Consider the following 26679-nt stretch of genomic DNA (forward strand, 5'->3'; position numbering starts at 1 on the left):
CTGTGTGAAAATTTTTGACAATATATTGCTGAAATTAGTTTGTAATTGAACAGAAAGATTCCTCTAGCCTTTCGAAGGAAACTTAGCTCTACTTAAAAAATGCCATGTATTAATAACAGCAATAAATAAAGCACTTAATCCTACTGCGGAATGAGAGTCTATACTGAATTGAACAGGAGAAAATTTGGATTCTAGCTATCACAACACAAAATAATTATCTACTTGAGTAAGACCTACTCTTGTCATTTCTCTCATATCATCTAAAGGGATTTCAAAGATTATTTTTTCTCTGTTGACTACAAGAACTTTGCAATATTAAATATGAAATGCGTAAGCCTATTTACTCTTGGGGACTTAGGCATTCATGGTACAGTTTTTACATCTCAACATTTAAATTTAATGACTCCTAGTGCTTTTTATTTACCTTCTCTTAAAACAGAGGTAAAAATATAAATACTCCTCTAATGTTCCACATTAAAAAAAAATCCTACAATTGCATTTGTGTGCCTATAATTTTAGTAATCCCTTTCTATCCCTTCTTGTTTATGGCATACACACTGCTTTGGGACAGCAAGCGGAAAGCTCCTTCAGGTGTCAGCACATGGAGTGGGCAGAAGGAAGCAGGGGTCTGAACAGTATTATCCAGCCTTTCTTCCTGTCAGTCTCTATGGAAAACTAGATCAGGACGGCACAGCTGAAAGTAGCTTCCTTCTGTTGCAGTGACTGAACTGAAGGGTCAAGGCCAAGGTCATGGCTGTAGAGCAACCCCCTGGGAGGCAAGTGGATTGGAGGTGGCAGAAGTCTTAGTCTCTGTCCTCAAAGGTCCTTTGCCTAGTCTCTGTCCTCAAAGGTCCTTTGCCTATGACATTTCTTCACTGTAAAATGATGTCTATTTATAAAGTACTGAGAAGATTAATTTCCTTCAAACAACATGGACATAAGAAAAGGTGGTTTGTATCACAGTGACCTGTCTCCCAGAGACCTTCATTAAATACAGGGATTCAGGGAAGGATGATCTTTCTTTAAGTTAGACCAAATCAATAATATCCATTGTAAGTCTATTTGGAAACAGAAATCTATTTAATTGTGATAATTTGCTTGACTGCTGCAGCTCAATTCCACACTCCTTCTCCAAGCTTCTTAATTTCAAGTGCTATGTAGTACCTAAACAAAAAAATCCTGCCAGAACAGGTATTTCTTGACTTAGACCAACGCAAAAAAAATCATATCCTGAGCACATATCTGAGGAGTTCATGACAAACTGAGGTCAAAACAGAAGTGCCACTGACTGGTTATAGAAATGAAGCAGTAAAGCTATCCTGTGCAGCACCTTGGCACAACAGTGTGACGTACTTGTGCGGGGACCCAGCTCTCCAGCAGTTCTGAATGATGAACAATCCCTAGCTTGTATGCAAGTTTCATACACAGGATCCTTCCAGTAGGAAAAAAAAAAATCACCCAAATAAGGCAAATTAAAATGAAACCACAATTCTTTCTAGTCTGGAGAATACTTACACCACATACTTCAGTCATCTATCTGTGTCTAACTAAGCACAGTTCAGTGCAACTGTGTTTAAGAATTTACAGGTATCCCCACCCAAGTAGCAACATAAAGCTACCAAATTAGATGTTTACTATTTATTCTTCTGTGCTTGTGAGTATAGAAGTCATCAGCTTCCATATTTAGTGCTAGATCTTGTTTCCCATTACATAACACACTGTTTTGGTCATTTAATCTTCACAAACTTCCCAGAGGTTTTAGGTAAAACAGAGAACAGAGTCTAGCTTCCGGGATTCTCTCCATCTATCACTTTCTCAGCAGACTACGCGAAAAAAAATTGGTGACCTCACTTCAGCCTCTGTTGGAAAAGCATCCACATTATACAGCAAAGAACCAATAGGTTTGTAAAACAAAATCCTCTTGCAGCTCCTGAAAAGGAAGCTTTGTTTAAGTCTGAAACACAAGAAAGCTTGAACTGACACGATCTTCACTGAACATTTGGTCAAGACAAGCGTTTAATTTTCCACTCCATTTAATCTGACACATTTTATGATTGCTAGTTTTCTTATCTGAAGAGATAGATTTATAAGTAATAATACAGTGTGCTACTTTCTACACAATTTAGAATGAGCACCTTCATACTAGGATGAATCTTTTACAGAAAAGTGTCTTTCAGCCCGTGAATCATAGAATCATAGAATTGTTTGGGTTGGAAGGGACCTTTAAAGGTCACCCAGTTCAACCCGCAAGAAGAAAGGAATGACCATTCAGTAAATACCTGCTTCATGAATTTCTTCTTGTCCAGTGTAAGAGGAAAACACTTGCCCAAAGAACTTATACTGCTGCTCTCGAAAGTTATTTTGCAGATAGTCCATCAGCATAACATAGCCAGACTGCTGCATTGTAAGGACTTCACAGAACACAGCTAACTAGAAGAGGCGAGAAAAAAAAAAAAGTCGTCAGAAGTCATAACAAATGAACCGGATTCTGCTAACAGGCAAAAACCCTGCGGAAAAGATGTCGGGTAAAGTCTCCCAGCTGAGTTCTGCCAGATGGCACTGAACTTTTGTTGCTCTGTACCAGGAGTAAATCTAATGCTTTACTCCAGCTGTATTTCTCAACCACTCTCCTGTTGGAGCTATGCTCTGCCCAGTCACCACCATTTTGCTAGGGGAATACGAGGAGTGTTTTGCACTCCTCTTTATTTGGGCTAGAAGTCCAGATAGCCTGCAGAATTACCAAGTGTGTTCTTACTCCCTTCTAAGGCAAGAAATGACTCAGAATCTAGTCCTGAACTACAAAAGGGCAAAGATAACACACTCAAGTAATATACATACTTTCTAATTGTATGAACAATTTATAACTAGATAAAAGAAAAGCTAGGCTGTTGGACTGGCAATGAGTGCCATGAGCTTTTACCATATACGTGGCAACTGCTTTTCCCTGGTATTATGTAGAATTGTTTGGTTTTAATACATTAAACAAATTACCTGGTCTTCAGAAATACTAATGGTATCTTTAAACACAATCCATTCAACTGTTTCAGAGCAGGGAGGAGTCGATAAAGATCCATTATAAGTGTAATATTTGTCTGTTGCATTCGGCAAAAGGTTCAGCAAAATAAATGGTTCTAAGGCAGCCTGTTTTCCTGAAAATAAAAAAGAAATGAGAGTCAGATAGTTAAAGTACTGCAGAAGCAATGAATAAATAAAAATCACACTCTCCAAAAGAGTCACCACTATAGGAACATGCTAATTTTGAGGCTATTATCTCCAGACAGACTAGCATACAAATAAATTGCTGAGCCTTTTCCATTCAGTTTGAATAAGCATTGTTCAAAATCAACTTTGTTTACTTGGGAAGGTGTAATGAGTGACTCCAGTAATAAATAATCAGAACATTCTTCACAAGAGTTTGTTCACCTGTAAGTCTACTTGTGAATGTCCAAGATGCCAAATTTGTCTAACATGTTAACTTCAACGAAAAAAAAAATGTTAAATCTCTGTTCTTGCTCTCATAACATGTCTTCAAACTCTCTCTGAATTTGGTCAAGTTGTTGAGCTTCTTGCAGGATCTTAACCTCTACAGAAAATCACCACCTGGGGAACTGTCGCTCTGTTAGACCTGAGAGTTACATAACTCATGACTGCAGAAGCAGAATTTCTGTGGATCGGGGGTTTTTTAAATGGTGTTAATACAGCGCAAACCTGTAATAGCGTTACACAAAGCAGAGAAGGATGCAAAGACCTCATCTACGGGAGTATGACCATTCTGTTTATTGCCCTGTGAAAACAATACCACATCTTTCAGGTCAGCAGTTTACCTGGTGCCTTGTAAGCTGGGAGCATGCATGAGGAATTGCTGGGAGTCAATCCACAGTAAGCTAAGCTCATGCTGGTATGGCAGTAGGGTCCAGCAACAGAAATTGGCAGAAATGGTACCAACTTCCCCGAGGCAGATTTTTTCAGTCTGTGACATTTATCAATCTTGTCACAATTATCTGCCTTATTGTCTGGTGCCTCCAAAATAATACTTGTTTTTTACACCAGGAATAATGGAGACCCTTATATAGATTATTTCAGTCTCAAGTTACTGATTTTAAATTTCTCCCTATTTGATAAGTATTCACTTATGAGTATTTAATGAATTTTCACATTGTGTATTAACCCGTGGTTTTACAGATATGTTACTTCTTGAGCCCTCTACTGATTTCTGACCTCTGTCTTCATAATTCCTTAGAAATTTGATGAGAGCATCAAATTACATTAACATTTTACTAAAAATGACTCGTGCTTTTCTTTTGTACAGTGACTGCTCCACAGAGTTAAGGCTTAAGAGCTGGCTCCTCCCCTCTCTCCTACCCATGTGTCACAAAAGGGGAACATTTAGCAATGCTAAGCAAAGCCCATCCTATTTCTCCTGTCAACATGTTAATCAGCCTTCAGACAGAAGCTATCATTGCTATCTGGTACGTGTCTAGTTAATGCATTCTTCCTTCAGCAACAATGAAAGGACAGTCCATTTTATATAGATGCTTGGGGACATGAAACTTCTCATTTACAGTAAGAATTCTGCCATATATTTTGCAACTTTGGATTTTAAAATGCCCTTTACTGTGACTGAGAGCCTAGATTGTAAAATCAAACACCTACAAAGAATGATGAGAAACAGAGAGTTTGTCTGGAGGGAACAGGACTGCTCTTCTTCAGAGCTTGAGAACCCAGCAACTGGGATTCAAATAAGCACAATACAGATATGACTGACAAGGACAGATCATGTACACTGCAGACAAGGACAGATCGTGTGCTATTCACTTTTCTTCAGGAAGAACAACTTGATTTAGTCATGACCTGAATTTTCAGAGCTCATTTGCATTTTATCCAAGAAAATGTTATTCTGCTCATTGTCAAAGTGCCATGTAGTGGCTGTATCTTGAATCTTGCTGCTGGTAGTTTTACAGCTCCTTCCAAGGCTGTAGGACAGTATCTGCCTTGATGTTTGATTCATTCTCCTTCATGTTTGATAGAAGATGGCACACAAAGATAATGAATCTTAACCGCTTTATATTTTCTTCTCCTCTGTCTTTGTAATTTATTAAAGTTGCTCCCTTTTATATTTGTCAAATGGTGTTTGTTTTCTGGAGAAAACCAATCCTGATTCTAGTCATACTTTTGAAAGCTTTTAAAGTAGTGGACTAATAGCTTTTTATACTTTCAACATATTGATCTTATGAGGCTTTACAAAGCTCAGGCATCATTACATACAGGAAAACTGAGACACAGTTAGCCATTTACGTAAGGTCATGGCCAAAATATCCCTGTTCAAAACAGTGCTCATTTATGTTTCTTCTTCTGTGGAGCCACTTTGAAACTGAGTTAGAAACAGAGCCCAGATCTCCTCATGCACCACCCCGAAGTCCACTTGCTCAGACATGAAACTGTAAGGAATTCTAAAACACCAAAGTGTCAACATTTGGTTTGAATAATGCTCGTACAAATATAATATAATTGGATTATTTCAGATTTACACAGGAGCTACTGAGAAGAGAATTAATCTCTGCTGAGTCTACTGAATACTGCTATTCATATGGTCTCATGCTTGTAAGACACATCTTGGATGGCTGCAACAGGGTTATCTGGCTTCCAACCACAAACAGAAATCCAGAAATGTATTAATAAAACTCACAGAATAAATCAGACATTTTGCTTGATCTAGCATTTAAAGAGTTGCAAATTCCTTATGATAGTTATATTTATTCATTTACAATTACTGCTCTTGTTATAAATATTCAGTCTTGGGGTAAATAAATCACAGAATCATGGAGTATCTCAAGTTGGAAGGGACTCATTAAGGATCATAAAGTCCAACTCCCTGCTCCTCGCAGGACTACCTAAAACTGAACCATATGAATAGAACTGTCATCCAGATGTTCCTTGAACTCTGACAGGCTTGGTGCTGTGATGACTTCCCTGAGGAGACTGTTCTAGTGACCTATCACCCTCTCAGTGAAGAACCTTTTCCTAACGTCCAATCTAACTTCCCCTGATGCAGCTTCATACCATTTCCTCGTATCTTATTGCTGGTCACCGGTGAGAGATGAGCACCTCCCCTCCACTCCCCACCTTGAGGAAGTTGTAGCTTGTGATGAGGTCACCCCTCAGCCTTCTCTTCTCCAAGCTGAAGAAACTAAGTGACCTCAGCCCCTCCTCCTAAGTCTTGTGCTTGGGACCTTTCACCATCTTGGTCACCCTTCTCTGGATGCACTCTAAGAGTTTGATGTCCTTCTTACATTAAGGCGCCCAAAACTGCACACTGTGCTCAAGGTGGGGTCGCACCAGCACAGTGCAGAGTGGGACAATCACCTTCCTTGACTGGCTAGCTATGCTGTGCTTGATGCACCCCTGGACACGGTTGGCCCTTTTGGCTGCCAGGGCGCACTGTTGACTCATATTCAACTTGCCATCAACCCAAACCCCCAGATCTCTTTCCATGGGGCTGCTCTCCAGCCTCTCATCTCTCAGTTTGTACGTATAACCAGGATTACTCTGTCCCGTGTGTAGAATTTGGCACTTGCTCATGTTAAAGGTCATACAGTTGATGATTGCCCAGCTCTCTAGTCTATCCAGATGACTTCTGTTGTTTCTAATGAAACAGACATGGTTGAGCTCTAAAGAACCATGCTCCCTGATGTCTTTAAGGTTTCATAATGACACTGAAATGGAATTTAGTCTAATCAGTAATCAATAAAACATGGAAGCAGACTTACCGAAACGACTAACACTATCTACTCCATTAATGATTGGATTATAATCCGGATTATCTTCTAGTCCAATCTGTCAAAAAGAAATTGCATTTTTTTAACAGTATAGGCTTCATAAAAAACCTGAAAGTTGCAGTTTACCACCAAAATTATAGATGACTTAAAGCAGAGTAAATGTATTTTGCCCATTTGCTTTTCTGTAAGAATAAATTAGAAAGATATATGCAAATTTTTAACTCAATGGTCACACATCCGGAACCCGTTAAATTCAGTTAGAACATCTGCTGTGTTTCAAAGCTTGTTTAATGACACAAATATATACTTTGTTTACCTCAAATAAAACTGATAAAGCTCTTAACTTTCCATTTCCTTGAATTGCCTCTTCGAAATCTGTAAACTGATCTGCATCATAGCAGTAGATTTGCATCTGCAAATAAAAATATGTTCAAATGTTATATATACAAAAATTTTTAAAAATTAATCACTGAAGTTGTTTATACTCCCATTTTGAGAAAAAATGTCCAAGCAATAAATTTAGCTACATATATATGGATTTTTTATCTACCTCACATGCATTATCTGAAGATACAGAATGGAATTCATCACGTTAGCTACCTAAAAATGACCTCTCGTGGAAAACTGCTAAGTATGTAGAGGTTATCTTTTCAAAGAGCACAACACTCTCCATGGATAATACAGTAAGCTGAGATATCTTGCTGATACTGAACATCTAACCTAGAGTACTCAGGTAAGATGAAGCCTGAAATTAGTGGTAAAACATGAATAATACGGCAAGATGTCCCTACTGCATCTGCCTTGTGGTGAGGGAAGTATTTGTATTAAAAGATTACCAGGTATTTTATGTCCACATTTGACTGCTGTCATGAACATTGGGTTTGTTGCATCCCTTCCTCTCTTTCTCTGGATGCAGTTGGGAGAAATCTCCTCCAGTGCTGGGTCACCAAAATGAATGTCATGCTCCTACTAGCTTTTCACGTGATGATGATGGAAGAGAATATTCTCTTTGATGCCTTGGTCAGACAGGTGGAGCATAAGTGGGAATTTTTAAATGGCTAATAAGGTAAAGGAAACAACACTGCCCAGGGAAAGCTGCTGGTTTGCAGCTCTCTATAGGACAACCTTGGCTCTATTGCTTTGCTCTGACATAAAGTCTAAAGGGCTCAGATTGAGGAGTAGCATGGTTGCCTGCCAAAACTACATCCTTTTAACCGGAAAATGATCACAACACCATGTTGAGGGTTGAAAGTTTGGTCTGCAGAGTGCCCTTGTGGATCTCAGCAAGAGCTCCTCCTCTCCTACACCCCATCCCCATGCTGCTGCAAGCTATTCTGCCTAACTGGCCTAGCTGCCTGCAAATGCAGACACATCCAGGACCTGCTGTCACATGGTGGTTCCTGGCACACTGCTGCCAGCTCTTTCCAGCCAAGCGACACGGGCCGCGTTTTGTCTCAGTAAGGCCCAGTAGCTCCCATGGGCTCTCAGCAAAGCCCCAGCTTTGAAAAGTCCATTCACACTTTAAACAGTCAACTGCTGTGTAATATGACGGACCAAACTTGTAGGAGCTTAACTGTTAGTCGGAGCTTGAACTTTGTCAGATAAGCAGAATAAACTTCTGATGTAATCTTAAAAGACATGTTCAAAAACACACAGTTTAGACATTCTCAACATGTCATGGAATAACGCCTTACGCTGCCCTCCTAAAATGCATCATTTAAATAGTATTAATTTGAATTTAAGTGAATTATTATATATGCAAATAGACTTTAATCAAGTGATAAACAAAGGTATTTAGTAAACAGTATTACTTTTTGGAAAATGTCAAATCATCCAAATCGTCAAAATCTATTCTGTACTTTACCTCAAGAGGAAATTTTTGTCCTTCTAAACTATGTTCTGATCCATCTGATGACACGTTGCATTTTCCCCAGTGAAAAGTGATCTTGCTTGCTTTGAATACGGTGTCTAACCCACCTCCACTTACATAATAATCATTTGTCAAATTAATTTCCACTGAACAAAGAGAGAGAGAGGGAGGGGGAAAAAAGGAGTGTCAATATAAAGCCAACCACAGCATCTATGACTCTCATATTTCAGTATTAGATGCTAAAAGGTAAATATGATACATTTATTTCCTTGTATTTCATAAGCAATTTGACAGGAAATTGGTTATTTAAACTAAGCAAGAAATGTGGTAATTCACTATTAGCATGGAGAAATATGTTTCACTTCATGCTGCAATTCATAAAATAGTCATCTAATGAATTACCTAATTCATTTAATACCGAATTAAACTAATATTATATTAGTCTCTTGTTGTCTGAAACTAGCCACAGCAATACAAAAAGCTCAGAAAACTGGCTTAGCCACAAATCTGGCTTTCGAAGAAAAGGAATTCCTGAAATACACAGCTTCCTGAAAGCACCTTTTAACAAAAAGGAAAATACCCACCCTGTAGCCCTGTTATTATCATAATTTTAGATACAAATCATGAGGCAACACAAGAAAAGATAATTTTAGCCAGTTCCTAGGAGGACTGTCCTGTCTTTGAGACCTCTTAGCTTCAGAGTAGTCTCCCATGGGAGAAGGTGATGACAGGTCTTCAGCTGGACATAGCTGTACACACACGCTAGATGGGACTGAGTATTTGTCTTCTGGAGGGAATGAGCAGGGTGGAATAGACCGAAGCCCCACATTTGGCTTTCCCACTTCCAGTGACTGTGAATTGTTTGACCTCACTAGTCGAGCTCAGTTTCATTATGTTCCTTTCCTCAAAACCTTGAAGACAATTTTAACTGCACAGCTTAGCAGTTCCTTTTATAATATCTGTATTGCTGTAGATGAGGAAGAGCTCAGTTCACTTCTATGACTTTAAAGAATGTTTCCTCAGGGATCTCTTGAAAAGACAAATGCACTATTTATCTCAGATGATAGTAGGGCAAGAGGGAAGTAAGTGATCTGTGTTGTAGTATGCAGGAAGTACAGGATGGGGCCAAGAACAGAAGGTAGAAAGAATGTCACTAAAATAAAATAAAACTAAACAAAATAAAATAAAATGGCTGGTCTAGGGGTCTCACTGGAACTGGTAGAAGGTCAAAAACAATTGTTAAGAGATTCCTTCCTTCATGCCTATTCCCAAACCAAGAAACAATACTTTCAACAAGCAGCTTTTAGTTACTCCTATCCCGGATTTATAAGTGGTTGCCTACAGGTATTCGTAGGCATAAATCACTTCTTTCTAAAATACATTTCTAAGACAGGTAAGACAAATTGGACCATAAAAGCACCTATTTCTCTTCTTTGACTGTAAGAAAAAGTCTAAGTGAGTAATTCAGAGGCAAGTGTCTACATTATAGCCGTCTGTGTAGGTGAGATGAATTCAATCTTGAGTTTTTTGAAACCACAACTCATCCATGAAGTGCTTCCAGATGAGTAGGTAATTTATTCATACTTTTAAAAAATCATTTTTTTATACTTGTTCCAGCTGCTAGATAGGTAGTACTAATTATCATTATTTCACAGCAAATGCTAAATTACTGTTTAGCTTCAATGAAGTGCTCACGATGGGATGATAGTAACGATGTGATTGCTTTGGCTCTACCTGTCTAAGCGCATAATTTTAATCTGTGTGATTTCTCTATTTTGCTTGGTTATTGTCATCATCTGTTTTTTTTTTTTTATTTAATAGATAAATTCAGAATGCATCAGCTAAGGAAAAGTGAAACAAACATGTTTCATTAAAAGTCCTTGGTTGATTGTCTGCCGTGTATCACTTTTCTGACCTCATTTAACTACAAACACGAAATCTGACTTCTTACCTGTTTTGCCAGTGTTGCGAATGAAAGTATCTTTCAAAGTTTCCTTTTCCCATCCATGGAATTTAAGTTTCTTCAGATTCACGTTTACTTGCGTAAGATCTTCATCTATATTAATAGGAGATTGTTTGGCACCATTGCAGGCTGAATATTTCTTTCCCCAGTTCTTTTGGTTCAAAGTTCCTAGAAATCAAAACATTTGGGGTAAATACATTTAAAACCTAAACTGGTATCCGTATATTTTTTTAATGTGGGAAAGTTAAAATAGAGTTTGCAATCTGTGATCAGAGTACCTGCCCTCCTTTTAGGCCTCATCTGTGGCAATAGTTAGCACACCTACCATTGCATTCCACCTTCAACAGTTAAGTCACTTTTTGACTACTGTAGACATCATACATACATGCTTATGAATCTCTAGGGAAAGCAGAAAACAACAAAAAAAAACCCTTACACACAATATACAGAAATCATAAATAAAATGGGGGGGCGGAAATTAAAAGCTTTCAGGGGAAAGAAATTGGCTTTCAAAAAAACTCAAGAATTACTGCAAACTCCTCCTTTCCAAATAACTCTTTTAATCATACGAATCTCATTAACGTTCCTTCTGCACAATGAAGTCAGCCATTCAATAAGATTCTTAACTAAATAAAAGCAACAGGACCTTTAAAAAAAACCTTACCCAGAGGGAAGAAGGTTAAGTGATTCTACCCTGAAAAAGAAAAAAGGTTTGTGACGCTCTGGCGGGAGAGCCTGGCTCTGGAAGGCCATGCACGCACGCTCCACCCATCTCCCTTTGCAGCTGCCGGGCGAGAGCGGGCAGGAGGTCCCGCGCTGCAGCAGGGCGCCTTCTCCACGCATGGCATCCCACTGTGGCCAGTTCAGACACAGATAACAGGGACATAGGCAGCATGTCCTTCGCCAAAGACTTGATTATTTTCCGTAAGAAACGCTCAAGCACTCTACAGATTAGTGTGAGGGGTTAGCAGCTGCTCTGAGAATTTTTTGTTTATATAATACAGCAATATAAATAATACAGTATTTTGTGTATGTTTATGTGTTTGCATACATATAAATATTTTTCCTGACAGAGAATTCTGGTAACACTTCAAAGGGCTCATTAAAACCAAGAGTTGACTGCACAGACCTAAGAAAATCTAATTGCTTCAGTTAGCTTCCCACTTATTAGTAGTTAAAAGCTAATATTAGTGCATCCAATGCACACATTTTAATTCTATTAGACATGCTGAAATGAGCCAGTGCTCATTTACAGGCCACTGTGCTACATTCAAGTCTGTCAGTGGAAGATTTGCTATATTGTACCCCAGGCAAGAACAGCCCTCATATTGCACTCTGAAAACTCAGAGAGGGGAGAAGAGATGCAGCCAGTCCTGTAACCATGACAATAGGCAGTAATACAAGATGCTCATCGCTAGCTGCCTAGAAATAAACCTGAGCTAAATTATTCAACAAGTATCGAGTCAAGCGAGTTACCAGTATCACCTTGTTGCACCAGAATTACTGGAGGTCAGATGGTATATAACCTCATTTACTTCTTGCAAACAACAACAGAACAAACTGCTAAGCACAACAGCCAAGCAAACCAAAATGTGTTTAAGTCACAGGGTTATGAATCTGAATATCCTGCAGGTGAGGATTAGAGTCCTATACTGAGGAAGCAGTGCTCCCCTTGGGAACGGCACACTGGGTAAGCTTCCAGCTCCTCCTCAATTCACACTTGTCCTGGACATCAGCTGTCAGTTATAGTTCATCATTTGGACAAATGATGCAATATCCTGACTTCTAATGTGCTTTTCATAAGAAAAGAGTGGCTAATATTTAATCTCTCTCAAAAGCTTCCTTTAAGAAATTCTGAGCGCAGGTCAACCAAAACTTGGAGATGAATCTGCTCAGATCTTCTGTAGTGAATTTTTAAAGAAATATTGAAGGTTTTTAAAACCAAGAAAGCCAATTTTATTTAAATATAAATTAATTTTTATCTTTAGAATCACTAACTTTTAAACAGAAAAGCCCCCAAAATGGTCAGACAGGACAGAAATAACAATTCTTGGCTTGCCCTGTGCAAGACAGGTGCTTGTTTCCAGGTCTGCTTTCAGCCAGCTCGGTGATTTTGCAAGCTGCAGCAAACTCTTTAAAGCCCTCCCTGGCTCTTTCAAAGCCTCAGACAGTTTGGGCTGGGCTAGCTGCCTGTGGCCATCCGTCAGAGTTGGGTTGCACTCCCCACTCTGTGCTCCGTTTCTTTTGCTCCTTCCTTTTGCCACAGCCCAAGACTTCCCCAGGCTCCTGATGTTGCCTCAATGCAGTATAAATCTCCTTTCTCTTTCCACTGACATACCCACTCCCACTGCTCACTTGCAGTCTCTCCTTGAGAACATCACCACAAATCTTTTCCCAACATTCATTTCCCGTATTCTGTTCTCTCCACCACTGACATTACAACTGACTGAAAATAGTACTCTGCTCTCTCTCCCACCAGTACTCTTTTGGGTACTTTCTTCCACGTTTCTTTTGATGAATGTTATTATCCCATTTTTCCATCTTCCCTTTAAATTCCCTACTATCCACTATCACATGCAATAAAAACAAACACATTAAAATTAGAGAAGTTATAATCTCCTTCCAACTTTCACAGTTCCACATTTTGTGGTTTTGTTACGCAGAATGTAAATTCTTTGACTTGATAGTCATCATCTGTGCCTCAGTGTGTAACAGAACAAATTCTTAAGCTAACTACAACAGTAATCCTAGCTCATCCCAAAAGACAGTGTTGTGCCAGCACTGCAATCCATCACACCGTCCTGAGCCAGGGCACGTGGAGTTACGTAGGATGCTGGCTGTAGGCAGCACAGTGATGCTGTGACCCGACCATGGAAGTTCGTTCTTTCACTTTGGATGTGAAGCTTTTTGTAAGCATTGCCAGAAAGAAATAAGGGAAACAGAAGGCTTGATGAGATTAAGAATATTTCCTGTCCCTTAGAAAGGCCTCAAATCTATGAGATGAGCTTGCTACAAAGATTTTATTAAGTTCTATCTTTTTTTTTTTCTGTGTAGAAACAAAGGCAATTCAGTCAAGCAAGTGATGATAATAAAAAGATTCTCATTTCATAAAGAACTTTGTTGTTTACACCTTAATGAAATCTTACAGCATCTATGAACCTTTATGCCCCAAAGAAAGTTTTAGAACAGTGATTTTCATGCAATTACATACTGCCATATGTACTAACAGTCAGGTTAAGAAGCTGATCTACGTACATAATATATGAAAAAGATGCAAATACTGTTTCAGCTACTTTCTGGTCGACAAAAAGAAAAACATCTATCCTATCTGTATGAATGCTAGCTTGAAATCAACCAAGGATAAATGAAAAGTATTTCATGGTTGCAGAGCACAAGAGATAAGACTTCCAGCTATGACAAATTAACTGAATGCTCCAAATCAATGCTCCTGCTGGCAAATTTGAATAGGTATTTGACAACTTTTCATCTGTTTTCTTCTTCGCGGTTCAGTAGTTGGTGTAGCTGAAAAAGCTACATAAACAAAGGACATCATTATTGCTTACAACTGCAGACGTACAAGTGATGTGAGCACTGAGAAACACAGGCAATGTGGAAGCTCTCTTTCTAAGGTAAAACATATACTGAGTTCAGTAATGAGGAACAAGATCTGTCTGCATTCTGCATGTCAAGAGGAAAATCACACTTGCGTAACTACTGAGAAGCTGTACCATTGATCAAAAGCTATGGAGTGAAATGTGTAAGGAATCTGTGGCAGGCTCCAGTCTGGGGCAGGAACATGGGAAGTTCCAGAAGGAACTGGAGTTCCGTCATGATGATCCAAATTATATCTGAGCAGCAAAATACATGTTTATGCATAAATCCTGCAAAAGCTGGAGCAGATAATGGTTCTGTCTATATTAGCAAGTAGTGCAGACCAATACGAGTGGATTTACAGAGCGAAACAGTTGTGGCTGAGGACCAGATGTCCATACCATATGTCTTTCAGAAGGTTTTTACCTCAGCCTAGCTCTGCCTGGTCCCATGGGCTGCATGCCCACCGGCTGCTGAAGTGCATTTGGTACATTCCTGCAGCACATCTCCTGTTTAATATCAGTTGAGATGAACCCATGTCCCACAGTGTGAGACAACTCTACCTTGTGAACCAAAGCTTGGCAAGTGGGGAGCAGCCGGAAGGTTTGCTTCAGAGGTCCACTGCCCATCTGAACTGAAGCATTAACGTAAGCACAGCCAGTGCAGGCAGCAGGTGGTGAAACTGCTGCAGTTTACATGACTTGCAGAAAGCCAAAGGAAAAGTGAAAGAACTAAATGCTTTTAAACAAGAGCAGATCGTTTTACTGTAGGTGTTATGATGGAAATCATAAATCAAAGCAGTGCCAGCCATTTTGAAAAATATTGTTGAAAATGAGCTTCAAAAATGAATTCCCCCAAACTGTGCTTTGGAAATCTGAGGAGAATAAAAATGTGCACGATATATCTCAAAGAGTGCACAGAGGAAGCAATGTTTGTCAAAGCTGTCAGCTCTGAAGAAATAACTCATAATTCACAATGAATGAAAAGGAGTCTGAACACAGCAGATTACAAGATAATGGAAGACTGCCTATGCCATACCCTTAACCACCCTTGCCCAGGGAAGAATGTCCAAAGCAAATCTTCCTCCACTTTCTTTCTAGGAGTGCTGCTCCTCATCCTTAGCCCCAGTGCTCCCACCCCTGCAGCAAGCATCCAATTCTCATTTCGTCCTCCACTTCTGTTCGCTGCTGTCTTTAGAAGACCTGGCCCACAAGATGTTACTACTCTTCTGCCTTTTGTAAAAACACTCAAAAGAAAAGCATCTGTCTAACAGCTCTCTGTGCGTCAGTACCCTATGCAAATGGAAAGAATGAGCAGGACTGAAGACAAGCTGTGAAACTGAGTAGGCTGTTGTCCTCCCAGCAACTTGCCAGGAGAGGGGTTCCTCAGCGTACTCACACGCTACTACGTGCATGTCCACTGGGCTGTGTATCTTCATTATGAGCACTGCTGTTTACTACCACCTATCAGTACTGGCTAAATGTAACATACAATTGAGGAAAAACGGAAGGTATCTTTTTAAATCAATGGAAAATACACATAGAGAACTTAAAGTGTAAACCTCAAATCCAATGAATGAGATTCTGAATACATGAAACAAATACTCTGCATTTCTTCTTTGTACTGAATATGGATGTAGTTTCTGAAGAAATATGATCTTATAAATAACACTTTGGGCTTTATGGGATTAATAATGATGTCAGAAAATTGCATTAGTGAGGAGATATGTTTTACTTGGAAAATTCTACTTCCCAGCACTTCAATTTAGTAACTGTTGTTTTGGCATCATAGAGTTTGCATCCTTAACTCCTATTAGGATCACGTTTCTCGTGAACGGGCATACTCCTAGCATGTACCCCACCAGGAACTGTAAGAAGCTCGAGCCCTCATGACAGCTACAGAAAAAGAAATGCTTTACACGTTGGTGAAGAAGCCATGCTTCCTTCCCAAACATAAGCAGTGTTAGATATCTCCTGTTAGATACAAACAGAGGTACAATATAAGACCATATAAGTTTTAGACTCTAACCAGTTGTAAACACTGCTTCTCAAACTGGCAGTAACCGGTAGTACAGAAACAATCATAGGTCTGAATTAGATTTTCCATTGCTCCTATCTCATTTATTATTTCATTATTTAAACTGATGTGAATTCTAGGGTTTATGTTATAGATGAAAGACAGCAGAAAAGAGAGACGGATTCTTTACCTCTACTTCGTTTCTTCTTCATGATTTTTCATCAGCTTTTGCTTTCACAATGATATCATTACTTTTATAAGTATAGATTAGACACACACAGAAGATGAAGGCTATCCCCTCTGTGCGAACTGTTAATAATGGATTTGCCTTATCACAAATGTTACTGACTTACCACTTTGAAGTGTTAAGTGATGTCAATGGGGTTTTTTTTAGAGCAAACACATTTTACCTAAGATATGAGAAATCAGAAATAGGGCCATGACAAGATATGGGTACTTATACTGGGACAAAGTTTAAATTTAGATGTCCAGTCAATACTGCTCTAAACACCAAACCGAAGAGCTATTCTTTTTTTTTTCCCCCTCTTTATTTCTGCTTCACTATTTAGATAGTGCATCCAAACTGGATGAACAGAGGAGATGGAGATCAACAAACCTCAGGATGCTTCATACCATTAATAGCTATGGTATTTAGCTTATTACCAAAGGTTGCAGCTTCCAATCCTCCAAGACAGAAGAGTGATTTCAATTCACATTCTGGATGACTGCACTACTGACCTAAAGAGAGATGTACTGCCAACACTAATCTTGTGAATGTTACCATAGGTCGTATTACAAAGGCCATGACATAACACACTGCATTCTAGGGAAACATTCTGGTCATCAAAAAACCAGAAGGTTTAAGTTTTACATATTACTGAGTAGAAGACAACATTTCTGCTTCACCTTTATCTTCATTGTAAGGATTTTGGGGTTTTATGTTTTTCCCCTCCAAAAACCCCAATTATCCCCATAGCCTTTTCACGATCAGTCTCATAAAGGTTATAAAAATTCTTCAGATTGAAAAAGTAGGGTTTAATGGGTGACATTCCTTGTTAGGACAGAGTAACAACTACAGAGAGGGAATTCTATTTTCCAGGTTTGGGCTTAGCCAATTATTATGTCCGTCTCTGTCACTTAATTGCTTGCGAGTTTTCCAAGACTGGATTGCTTGCCTATGTCTAGGTCAAGTGTTCAAAAATGAAATTATACTGATTATGTTAAAGAGAGTCAGCCCACAGAGTAACTGGATGGCCGCTCCAAAAAACATTAATAGCATTTAAACCCTCAAAGTCCAACACTAATAAAGTAACTTGCTTTTAAATATGCAAGAGCCAAATATATCCCACATATTTTTTTTTGGCACATATACAGTAAGAGAAATGAATGCAATACATTTTCTTACTGTAGAGTATAATATTTGAAATAAAGCAAACAGAATCAACAAAAAAAATTCTAATTGATTTGCCACTAGATGCATTCAGGCAAGCCAAAACATCTAATCTATTATTTTGTTTAGTGCTTAATTTGTCATTTTTGCATCTAAGTATCAGCATATCTACATCGTATTCTATGTATTGTGTGTACGTGCACACAAAGAAGACAACACGTACTGTATAAACACAGACAAAAATGGGACTTTTCCTGAGGAGAATACCCTAAAAGATGGCACAGCACCAACCTGTCTTCAGCTGCACTCTAGTATGTTCACCTTCTCTGTTCCTCATCCGAAATGTGTTGGAGAACTTGCCCCTTATTAAAATCTAACTTAGAACATGAGTCAGGAAAATTCTGATGAAACATTTTGTTATCTTCAGATTATCAGATCTTTTGTTTATTTATTTGAACTTAAACTTTATGCTTCCTTCACATCTATGGTCACTGAGACATCGCTCAATAAAATAACCCAAAAGCAACTGAGTGAGAAAAATGTTTTCTTTTTTTTTCATTTTATCCCCACAGAAAAAAAAAAACCAAAAAACGAACATCAGACAGAATAAACTACAGTTGTTGGGATACAATGGAAAACTGTGATCAGTATTATTAGTACTCTGGCTTGCTGGAGATTTTTCTTCCTGGGAGTCAGTCTGATAATGATTCACAGTCAGACTAAGTGAATTACTGAGCAAAATGCGTAGGAGGATAAATGCCAGTGGACAGCTTTCTTTCAGTACAGCAACTGTTTGCTGTTCCTCTTCTTCTTTCATTGCCTGATAAATCTGGTCATTGCAGGCTAGTTAGAAAATATATAATCAAATACGGCTATGCCAGAGACATACAGATTATCACTGATGCTCCATTTGCAGTGCACTCAATGAGATAGCTGTTTAGAGTAGGAGAAAGATTCTGGGAAAAACTCAGTCAACCTTTTAAGATACTTCTTTTCTATTATTCTTATCCCATTGCTCCTGAATTTGCATATAAGTGCTGCTAGAGAATCATGTAGCCATACATAATGAAAACATGCCAAGTAATTTTTTATAATTCATGTAATGTTAAGACCTAAGCTATATTTTTCAAGTAAGTATTAAGGAAGGAAATTTGGTACAGTGCCAAATGGGAAAACGTCTAGTAAAAAAGAAAAGCATGCTTCCTCCTGCTTTTATTTCATGTTTGACAATATGTGAAGCCTTAATTGGAAGCCCTGATTACTTCTAAACCTTGCTCCGAGGAATTCAGGTTGTAGCAATGATTTCCCTTACCTTCAATAATACTTAAGGTCGTGAAACTGAATACAACACTGTTGAGTGACAAAGATCGTTCCAAGATCACAAATAACCAGAGCTGAAAACAGAACCGGAATACATGGAGCTGACTCACTTTCAGCCTAAGAAATAGGCGATGCCTCTTGGCCAGTGCTGAGGACCACGGCCTATGACTTCATTTCATATACCTTACAGCTGCACTTTTTTTTCATGCTGGATGTCATAGAACTAGCTGTGAATTTTGTGTCATGGCAATGTCAAAGGCCTGCTTGGTCTTCCACAAGAAGGGGACTCGCCACCTGTTTTTGAGCTGTTTGGCATACTGCTAGCAAGGAAGGACGAATAAAATGGATGACTGAAGGCTTTGTCCTCTTAACGCCACTCTGATTCACAAAATAAAAGCAAGAGCTTTCCTGCATGGTACAGCTCCATTACAATCCAGCTGCACCTCCTGGAAGTAAAGCTTACCCCCAAACTTACAGCTACTGCACAGAGAACAAGCAGATGTGTAGGCAAACACAGGCATAACTGAAGCTTATGGAGACATCTCCCTCTGCCCCATATGGTGCAAGTACCATTCTATTAGAAATGTAATGGTTGCATATGACAAAAATTATGTAGACTCAAAGCTTACATGACTTTTAAACAGACCAAAAAAATGCACTTTAAAGGACCATCAACTGGAGCACAGAAAGAGGAAGCCATAATGGAGCTCCATAATGGGTTCTGGAGCACCCAACATAAGAAGGACATGGACCAGTTGGAGAAGGTCCAGAGGAGGGCCACGAAGATGATAAAAGGGCTGGAGCACCTCTCTTATGAGGACAGGCTGAGAGAGTTGGGGCTGTTCAGCCTGGAGAAGAGGAGGCTCCGGGGAGACCTTATAGCGGTCTTCCAGTACCTCAAGGGGGCCTACAAGAAAGATGGGGAGAGGCTGTTCAGTAGGGCCTGTTGTGATAGGACGAGGGGTAATGGTTTTAAAATAGAGGGAGGTAGATTTAGATTGGATATTAGGAACAAATTTTTTACAATGAGACTTGTAGAACACTGGAACAAGTTGCCCAGAGAGGTGGTGGATGTCCCATCCCTGGAAATGTTCAAGGCCAGGCTGGATGAGGCTCTGAGCAACCTGATCTAGTCGGGGATGTCCCTGCTCCTTGCAGGGGGGGTGGACTAGATGACCTTTGAAGGTCCCTTCCAACTCTAGCCATTCTATGATTCTATGATTCTAATCTACTTCAAGTGCAGCATTTAGCATCTGTCTGGTAAGTGGTAGTTAATGTAGCCCCAGGAGACAAGCACAATGAAACCTATCTTCAACAGCAAGAAACCTCATTCTTACCAGAGTAAAGATGACCATCCAAGTCTTATGAACTGCACTAAGACAGTCTTCGCTTTTCACTCCTCGTTACTATAAGGTAGACTCTGCTGCATTTTAGAAGTTATCCGGGGTGGCAAAACCAGGCATTCGGTACAGAAACAAAATGCAATGATGAACTTTAAAAGAAAGCATGTGATTTCCTCCTTCTCAGCTTCTCAACAGATCAACAGATCCAACAAGATTGGCTTTCACTGAGAAAATCAATATGCTTTCCTTTTCTCTCCTACTGTGGTATGACCTCCCTCCTTCCCCCACTCCACTTCCCCTCTTCCCTCTTCTTCCCTCCTTTCCTCTCTCCCTCCTGGACCATTAATCATTAATGAGCAGCCTGTTTAGTTCCATGAGAAGTCCTGTGGCGGAATACCACAGGGACACTTTTTCCTGTTGCCAAAAACAGGCATTACAATGTTGCTATCACCTAGGAAAATAACTTCTGTCAGTACCAGCCTATCTACAAGAATAATAAGTCTCATAAAGGCCACAGTCGTAAGTTCTGGTCCAAAGCCCACTGAAGTATACAAATAAATCACAACTAGGTTCTCTGGGCTTTGGATCAGATAGGCTGTGCATACACAAAAACCAGCTACTAAACAACACTCACGGAACCTTGGATGCGAAAATCCCACAAATAGCCAAGAAAAAAGTTGGCATTTACCCTTGAACAGCAAAAAGGCATTTATTTCAACTGTGAAGAATAACATAAAGAACTTGAAAAATAAGGACTAGACAGAAATAAACCAAAGCAAGACAAATACAAGGATAAAAGACTACTGAATTACATCACTGCCCAGTCAGTCCCAGCAGCTACCAGCAGATAAATTACCCTCATATTCAAAAGGACATAGAGCAATTCTAGTTTTTCGCTCCCCAGGTTCTCATTTTTACAGAGCTTCAATTTTTATAAAATGAAACTCCTATATATCTCCAGAAGTACATAATACCAAAGGAAAGGGGGATTTCTTTTTAGTGTCTTTTAGTAGGATTTAGTATCACACTTCTATAGGAATTTCAATACGTATTATATTTGCATAATGGTAAGGATAAGAGGAGATGATGGGCAGGAATTTGTTATATAGCATTATATTGAGTCATACGGATTTCTTACACAGAGCTATAGCTGTATGAGTGCTTATCTACACAATTTCTTATCGTATTTTATTTCTTACTTCAGAAAGCCAATTCTAGTTCATAAAATGGCTCTTTACCAAGGACTTCTGCTGCAAGAGCAAAAACTTTAGTTCTCTTTCCCTTCCAAAATAAAAGAAAATTCTTTGAAAAATGTTAAACATCAAGCCCCTCCTAACATTCCCAAATCTTCCCGCACTAATGGTATTACTTTGCTTGGACTAAGTATAATTTCAGTGTTACCATTACGTTTCCATTTTGTCCACAGACTTTATAACAGGTACTTTCAGAACTGCCATAGCAATGTCAGTGGATGTGTATGACTCTTCCTCTGATAATATTCCATGTTAAATTTAAAGAATATTATGATGTGAACAGTCTTTTTTTTTTGAGATTATCATATCCTCAAAAACACTCTTTAACAACTCTTCCACGGAGTGGTGTTTTACCTAGGCTTGACATGATAGCAGCATTATGTAAATTACACAGTAGATTATTTATTCCAAGTATTTCTTCCAGAACCATGCTGTGTGAATCTCTTTTGTTTCCTTTGCAGATCTGCAAAAAGGCCTAAGCAGTTTTTTAAATCCTTTAGTATTAAGAACTTTCAAAGTCACTTTCAACGCTGAGTAGTTATTCTGAAGAGTGCATAGCTAAAAGCTATTGAGCAGTAGGCGTAACTCACCTCAGACGGGGAACTCACTGTCCATTAATATCATTTATATTCACAGCTTTTCCATTCTATCCTACAGTGAAAACTGTCTGAAATGAGGATGGAAGCAGCATTTACTGCTACAGAGGCACACACTTAATTCAAGTGTCTCTGAGCAATTGTGGTCTCACATGTGTCTTAGTCAGCCAGGAACTTGTCCCTCTGTGACTCTTCTGATAAAACTTGCCTAAAATGTCTTGCTGGTGCTAGGAGCACTGCTTTTTGCTTCATATTTTCTGCAACTAAGAATTAATTCATTGCACTGCTTGTACTGAAAAATTAATAGAAACTGTTGTCTAACCTACCCCCTCTGAGCCAAAAGTTCATAGTAGGGATTTCAGTTTTCATATCAATATTGCTCTAAATTTACTGAACTCTTTAATGGCTTAGTACTTCCTTTGGGTTTTGTTTTTTTTTTTTAATCTATGGCTAATACACAGAATAATCAACTCCCGTGAAGATTTGTGTCATCATTTTTCTTTTTCTTTTCTCAGTGAAGAAAAAAATATTCTTCTTTCATTTCTACGCATGGGAAAGTAGAAGAGGATCAGAAGAGCATACTTCCTTTCTTCACATTGTTACGAGAGATTAAATATGTAGGGTATTTTTGATCACCTGCAAATATTATTTCTTTTTACTAAGTAAACCATTCAAGGAGGAAGAGATCTAGCATACTTTATCACAGTTGGATAAATTAAAAGTATGTTTCTTCATTTATGTATCTATTTCAAGCAGGAAGTTACTATGGCAGGAGCAAGAGGAACACACGGTACTCCTGACACACTAACATCATCCAACCATCAAATCTCTCCCCAGTGCAGAGGAGCAATCATCTTCCACCACAGAGTTACACTATCATTCATACAGAAGAAATCAACCATTCCTAAGAGGGAACTGGATGCACACAAGTGACTTCAGTACCAAGTAATCCCAAGTATTCAAGAATTCTACAACTTATGGATTTGTGGAGGGCTTCTATATAAGCAGATAAAAATTTCAGTGAAATTTTGTCTATTGCTGCCTTCCCTTTCCTTTTCCCTCTTGGAGAAAAGTATCAATTTTATGCTCAGGAAAATAATTATGCTACCCTAAACATGTTATCTTGAACTTAAATGTTATTTTGTTACATTATCTTACAATTATTGAATTAATCCAGAGTAAAAATTTTCTGACAAGAATCTTCTCTGTTCAGTCTGCAAGGAATTGGACAGCCATAACAAAAAACAGCTATTAGGACAAAATCTCCCCAATACATGTCTATTTTGCAGATAATTGAAATGTAGTTAATCAAGCTCAAGAGACCAAGCCATGTCTGAGCCCATAGGTTCCTAAATTTTCACCAAAAGCTCCCTAAATACTCTAGCCTTGCCTGTGCCCTGAGGCACTGTCAGTTTGACTGAGCCCACTTTGGATCTGCAGACTAGTCATCCTTTGCAGAGATCTCCCAAGGCACAGACCTAGCTGGCATGGGCCCAGTGACCCTCAAACTGCGCAGCCAACAGCACCAAGATCAAAGCAAAGCCCTGCAGCTGCGCCTCCTGTCATTCAAGAAGATTCAAGCAGATGCCCATTTTAATACAACACCCCAGCAGCTACAGCCAGGCAGTGTATTTGAGAGAACATGAGTTAAATACCCTTTTCAGCCAAAAAAAAAAAAAAAAAAAAGTGTCTATATTTTATGACAAGGCCTGAGAATATTGAAAAGGGAAGGAGAACAAGTTCTCTTCACTCACCCCACCAGCACTGTCATACAGTAAAGCTGAAAATTCAAGAATCATTGGGCTGTAAGATGAGGGAGAAGGCTGATTTTGCAGTCCAGCAGCTGGAGCACTCAGCAGGGGAAGGGTAGAGATGACATAAATGGGCTGAGACAGGCACCTTTCTGCTCGTCGGTGGATACTGAGGCAAGTAACTCCCTCTTGTATTGTTTAGATGCCTCATGTAGATGCCTAACCTTGAACTGCAAACTTAAGAGAAGACCTATGTTCCCTATGATCCCTCAGTCATCAGCACTTTTACAATGGGACATGCTAAACCTTTGTGCACTTGAGAAGTCTACACAGCAAATTACTGCAAAATAACTACCACATTTGGAATTCTCACCTTAGATTATTCCACATGGACCTTCTACTGGCACACATAAACCCTAAATCACAGTCTGTAATTCTTCTATAGTATTTCTCGGGTGTTTTGGATGTCATTTGGATTAGGACTCACTCCCACACCAGATCCATGTGGGCAGCCAGCTATTCTGGTCACAGAATGTACTCATGGCCATAAAACACCTTGTATATCATTAGTCTGTTCATACAAATAGACCATGGTTCTGTTGCAAATCAATCCCCACCATTATTAAAGCAATTAGAGCAAGTAATTGATACAAATACTTAAATATAATACATTTCTAGTTGTTTTATATTTGCTATTACAGCAGAATGGCTCATGTTTGTGATATGGCATTTAGCACCAAATAGCACCGCCATGCATTAAGAGATTTCTGACACAGTTCCATGACTGTTGACCAAAGTCTGTATCAAATGATGATGTCTAATTCCTATATTCTTGAACAAGAAATTCAGATTGCATATAAAAAATGATAATCAGGAAAATCAGAGGAGAAAACCTCACCTAGGTTATGCCAAGTGTAAACCAACCACTTAGTGTTTTAAAACATTTTTTCCTGCTTTTTTTTTTTCTGGAAGAACTTCCTTTGTGCTTACCATGTTCACTCTGCATCACAGTGTATGTCTCACAGTCTCCCAGTGCTTCATTCTTGGAGGATCTGTGTATGACTTCTCCCTAACCAGAGTAGTTGTGGATGACCTGATCTAGTCGGAAATGTCCCTGCTCCTTGCAGGAGGGTTAGACTAGACGACCTTTAAAGGTCCCTTCCAACCCAAACCACTCTATGATTTTATGACTACTGTGGGCATTGATTGCAATTGGCGTGGAGAGCATGACAAAGGATTATGATGGTTAAAGAGGAGATACAAGATAAGAGCTTCTAGCTAAGGCATATCGCACAGGCAAGGCATACTAAAGCCCAAGTGCTGAACCTGTATCTCTTGGTATAGTTTTAAAGGTATGAAAAGATTAGTCCCACCCGTGAATTACTTGCATGACATTTACATAGAGCTTTCATTCTGAAAGGGCTTATAAAAAAACCCCTGTAGGTGAATTATATGATTCTTCTGTATCAATTCTAAGACAGGGAATAACATATTAGACCAGAAAAAGATGGGAGCTTGGGGGTGGGAAAGCAAGGCAAAAGCACTATGTAAATGAAAGTTTCCGAGAAAATGCAGAGACAGCTTCTTGCATATGTAATTGTGAACTATTTTTTAAATAATGTCTCTCTGCTGTAGGCAGCAACAACCTTTCCCTTCATGAGAATCAGCTTTATCTTGGAATAATACCCAGAATCTCTTGTTTCCAGTACAGCCTACCTCCCTGTGGGGAAACATCAAATCTAGAAGACTCAGTGAGTGGAGTTTCCATGGAATTGTTTCTGCGAAGAAGTTTTTGACTTCACTGAAAATACTGCCAGACTGTGACTGTGAGTCACAGGAGATCTGCTGAAAATGAGCATTTTTAATATATTGTCTCTTTACTTTTGCTAATATCCTGTCACACTGCAGTTCTGATAAATAATTCCTTGACTGGTAGTTGTCTTCAAATCTCTTATTCTGCAGAAACGTGCCATACAAACTTGTATTGAGACTCACTCACCCTTGTAATTTTTTAGCTTGTCATGTTCTTGAATTTCCTTCTTTCTCCAGGCTAGTAATGATCTGTATTTTGTGTGAGACTCTTACTCTTACAGAATGGTTGAGGGTGGAAGGGACCTCTGGAGATCATTGTCAAACCCTCCTGCTCAAATAAGGTCATCCACAGCTAGTTGCTCAGAACCACGTCCAGATGGCTTTTGAATACCTTCAAGGATGGAAACTCCTTAACTTCCCTGGGCAACCTGTGCCAGTGCTGAGTCACCCTCACAGGTAAAAAGTGTTTCCTGACATTCAGAAGAACCTTCTGTTTTTCATTTTGTGCCCGTTGCCTTCACTGGCCTGAACAGTACTCCAGGGCTGACTAGAGGGGAAGGATCACCTCCCTCAACCTGCTGGTAATGCTCCTTCTAATGCAGCCCAGGTTACCATTAACCTTTATTTTTTTTTTTTTTTTTCTTTTTTGCTGCAAGAGTACAATACTGTCTCATGTTCAACTTGGTGTCCACCAGGACTCCCAGGTCCTTTTCTGCAAAGCTGCTTTCCAGCTGGTTGGCTGCTGGCATCAACTGGTGTCTGGGGTTGTTATTCCCCAGGTGCAGGACTTTGCACTTTCCCTGTGGAATTTCATGAGGTTCCTGTCAGCCCATTTCTCCAGCCTGCTGAGGTCCCTCAACACTCTTCCCCGTTTTGTATCACCAACAAACTTGCTGAGGGTATACTCTGCCCCATCATCTAGATCACTGATGAAGATATACAGTAATACTCTTTTCCCATTATGCTAGATCTTGTAAAGAAAAAATAATACGGACTTG

At 39.2% G+C, this 26679-nt stretch overlaps 1 protein-coding gene across 6 annotated transcripts in view; it reads right to left on the reverse strand.

The window, feature by feature from the left end:
* The window catches only part of PTPRZ1 (protein tyrosine phosphatase receptor type Z1), a 141756-nt gene that overhangs the window by 55429 nt on the left and 59648 nt on the right, over positions 1-26679 (reverse strand). For all 6 annotated transcript variants that reach the window (XM_086747302.1, XM_086747280.1, XM_086747287.1 and 3 more), the window contains exons 3-8: positions 10598-10777; positions 8641-8792; positions 7093-7188; positions 6768-6834; positions 2992-3149; positions 2280-2430 (exon numbers count right to left, since the gene is read on the reverse strand). In XM_086747302.1, coding sequence (XP_086603428.1) covers positions 2280-2430; positions 2992-3149; positions 6768-6834; positions 7093-7188; positions 8641-8792; positions 10598-10777 — 804 coding nt within the window. The remainder of the gene's footprint in view (positions 1-2279; positions 2431-2991; positions 3150-6767; positions 6835-7092; positions 7189-8640; positions 8793-10597; positions 10778-26679) is intronic.

The sequence above is a fragment of the Chlamydotis macqueenii genome, chromosome 1 (genome assembly GCF_036417535.1).
Source record: "Chlamydotis macqueenii isolate bChlMac1 chromosome 1, bChlMac1.mat, whole genome shotgun sequence".
Taxonomy (NCBI): Eukaryota; Metazoa; Chordata; class Aves; order Otidiformes; family Otididae; genus Chlamydotis; species Chlamydotis macqueenii.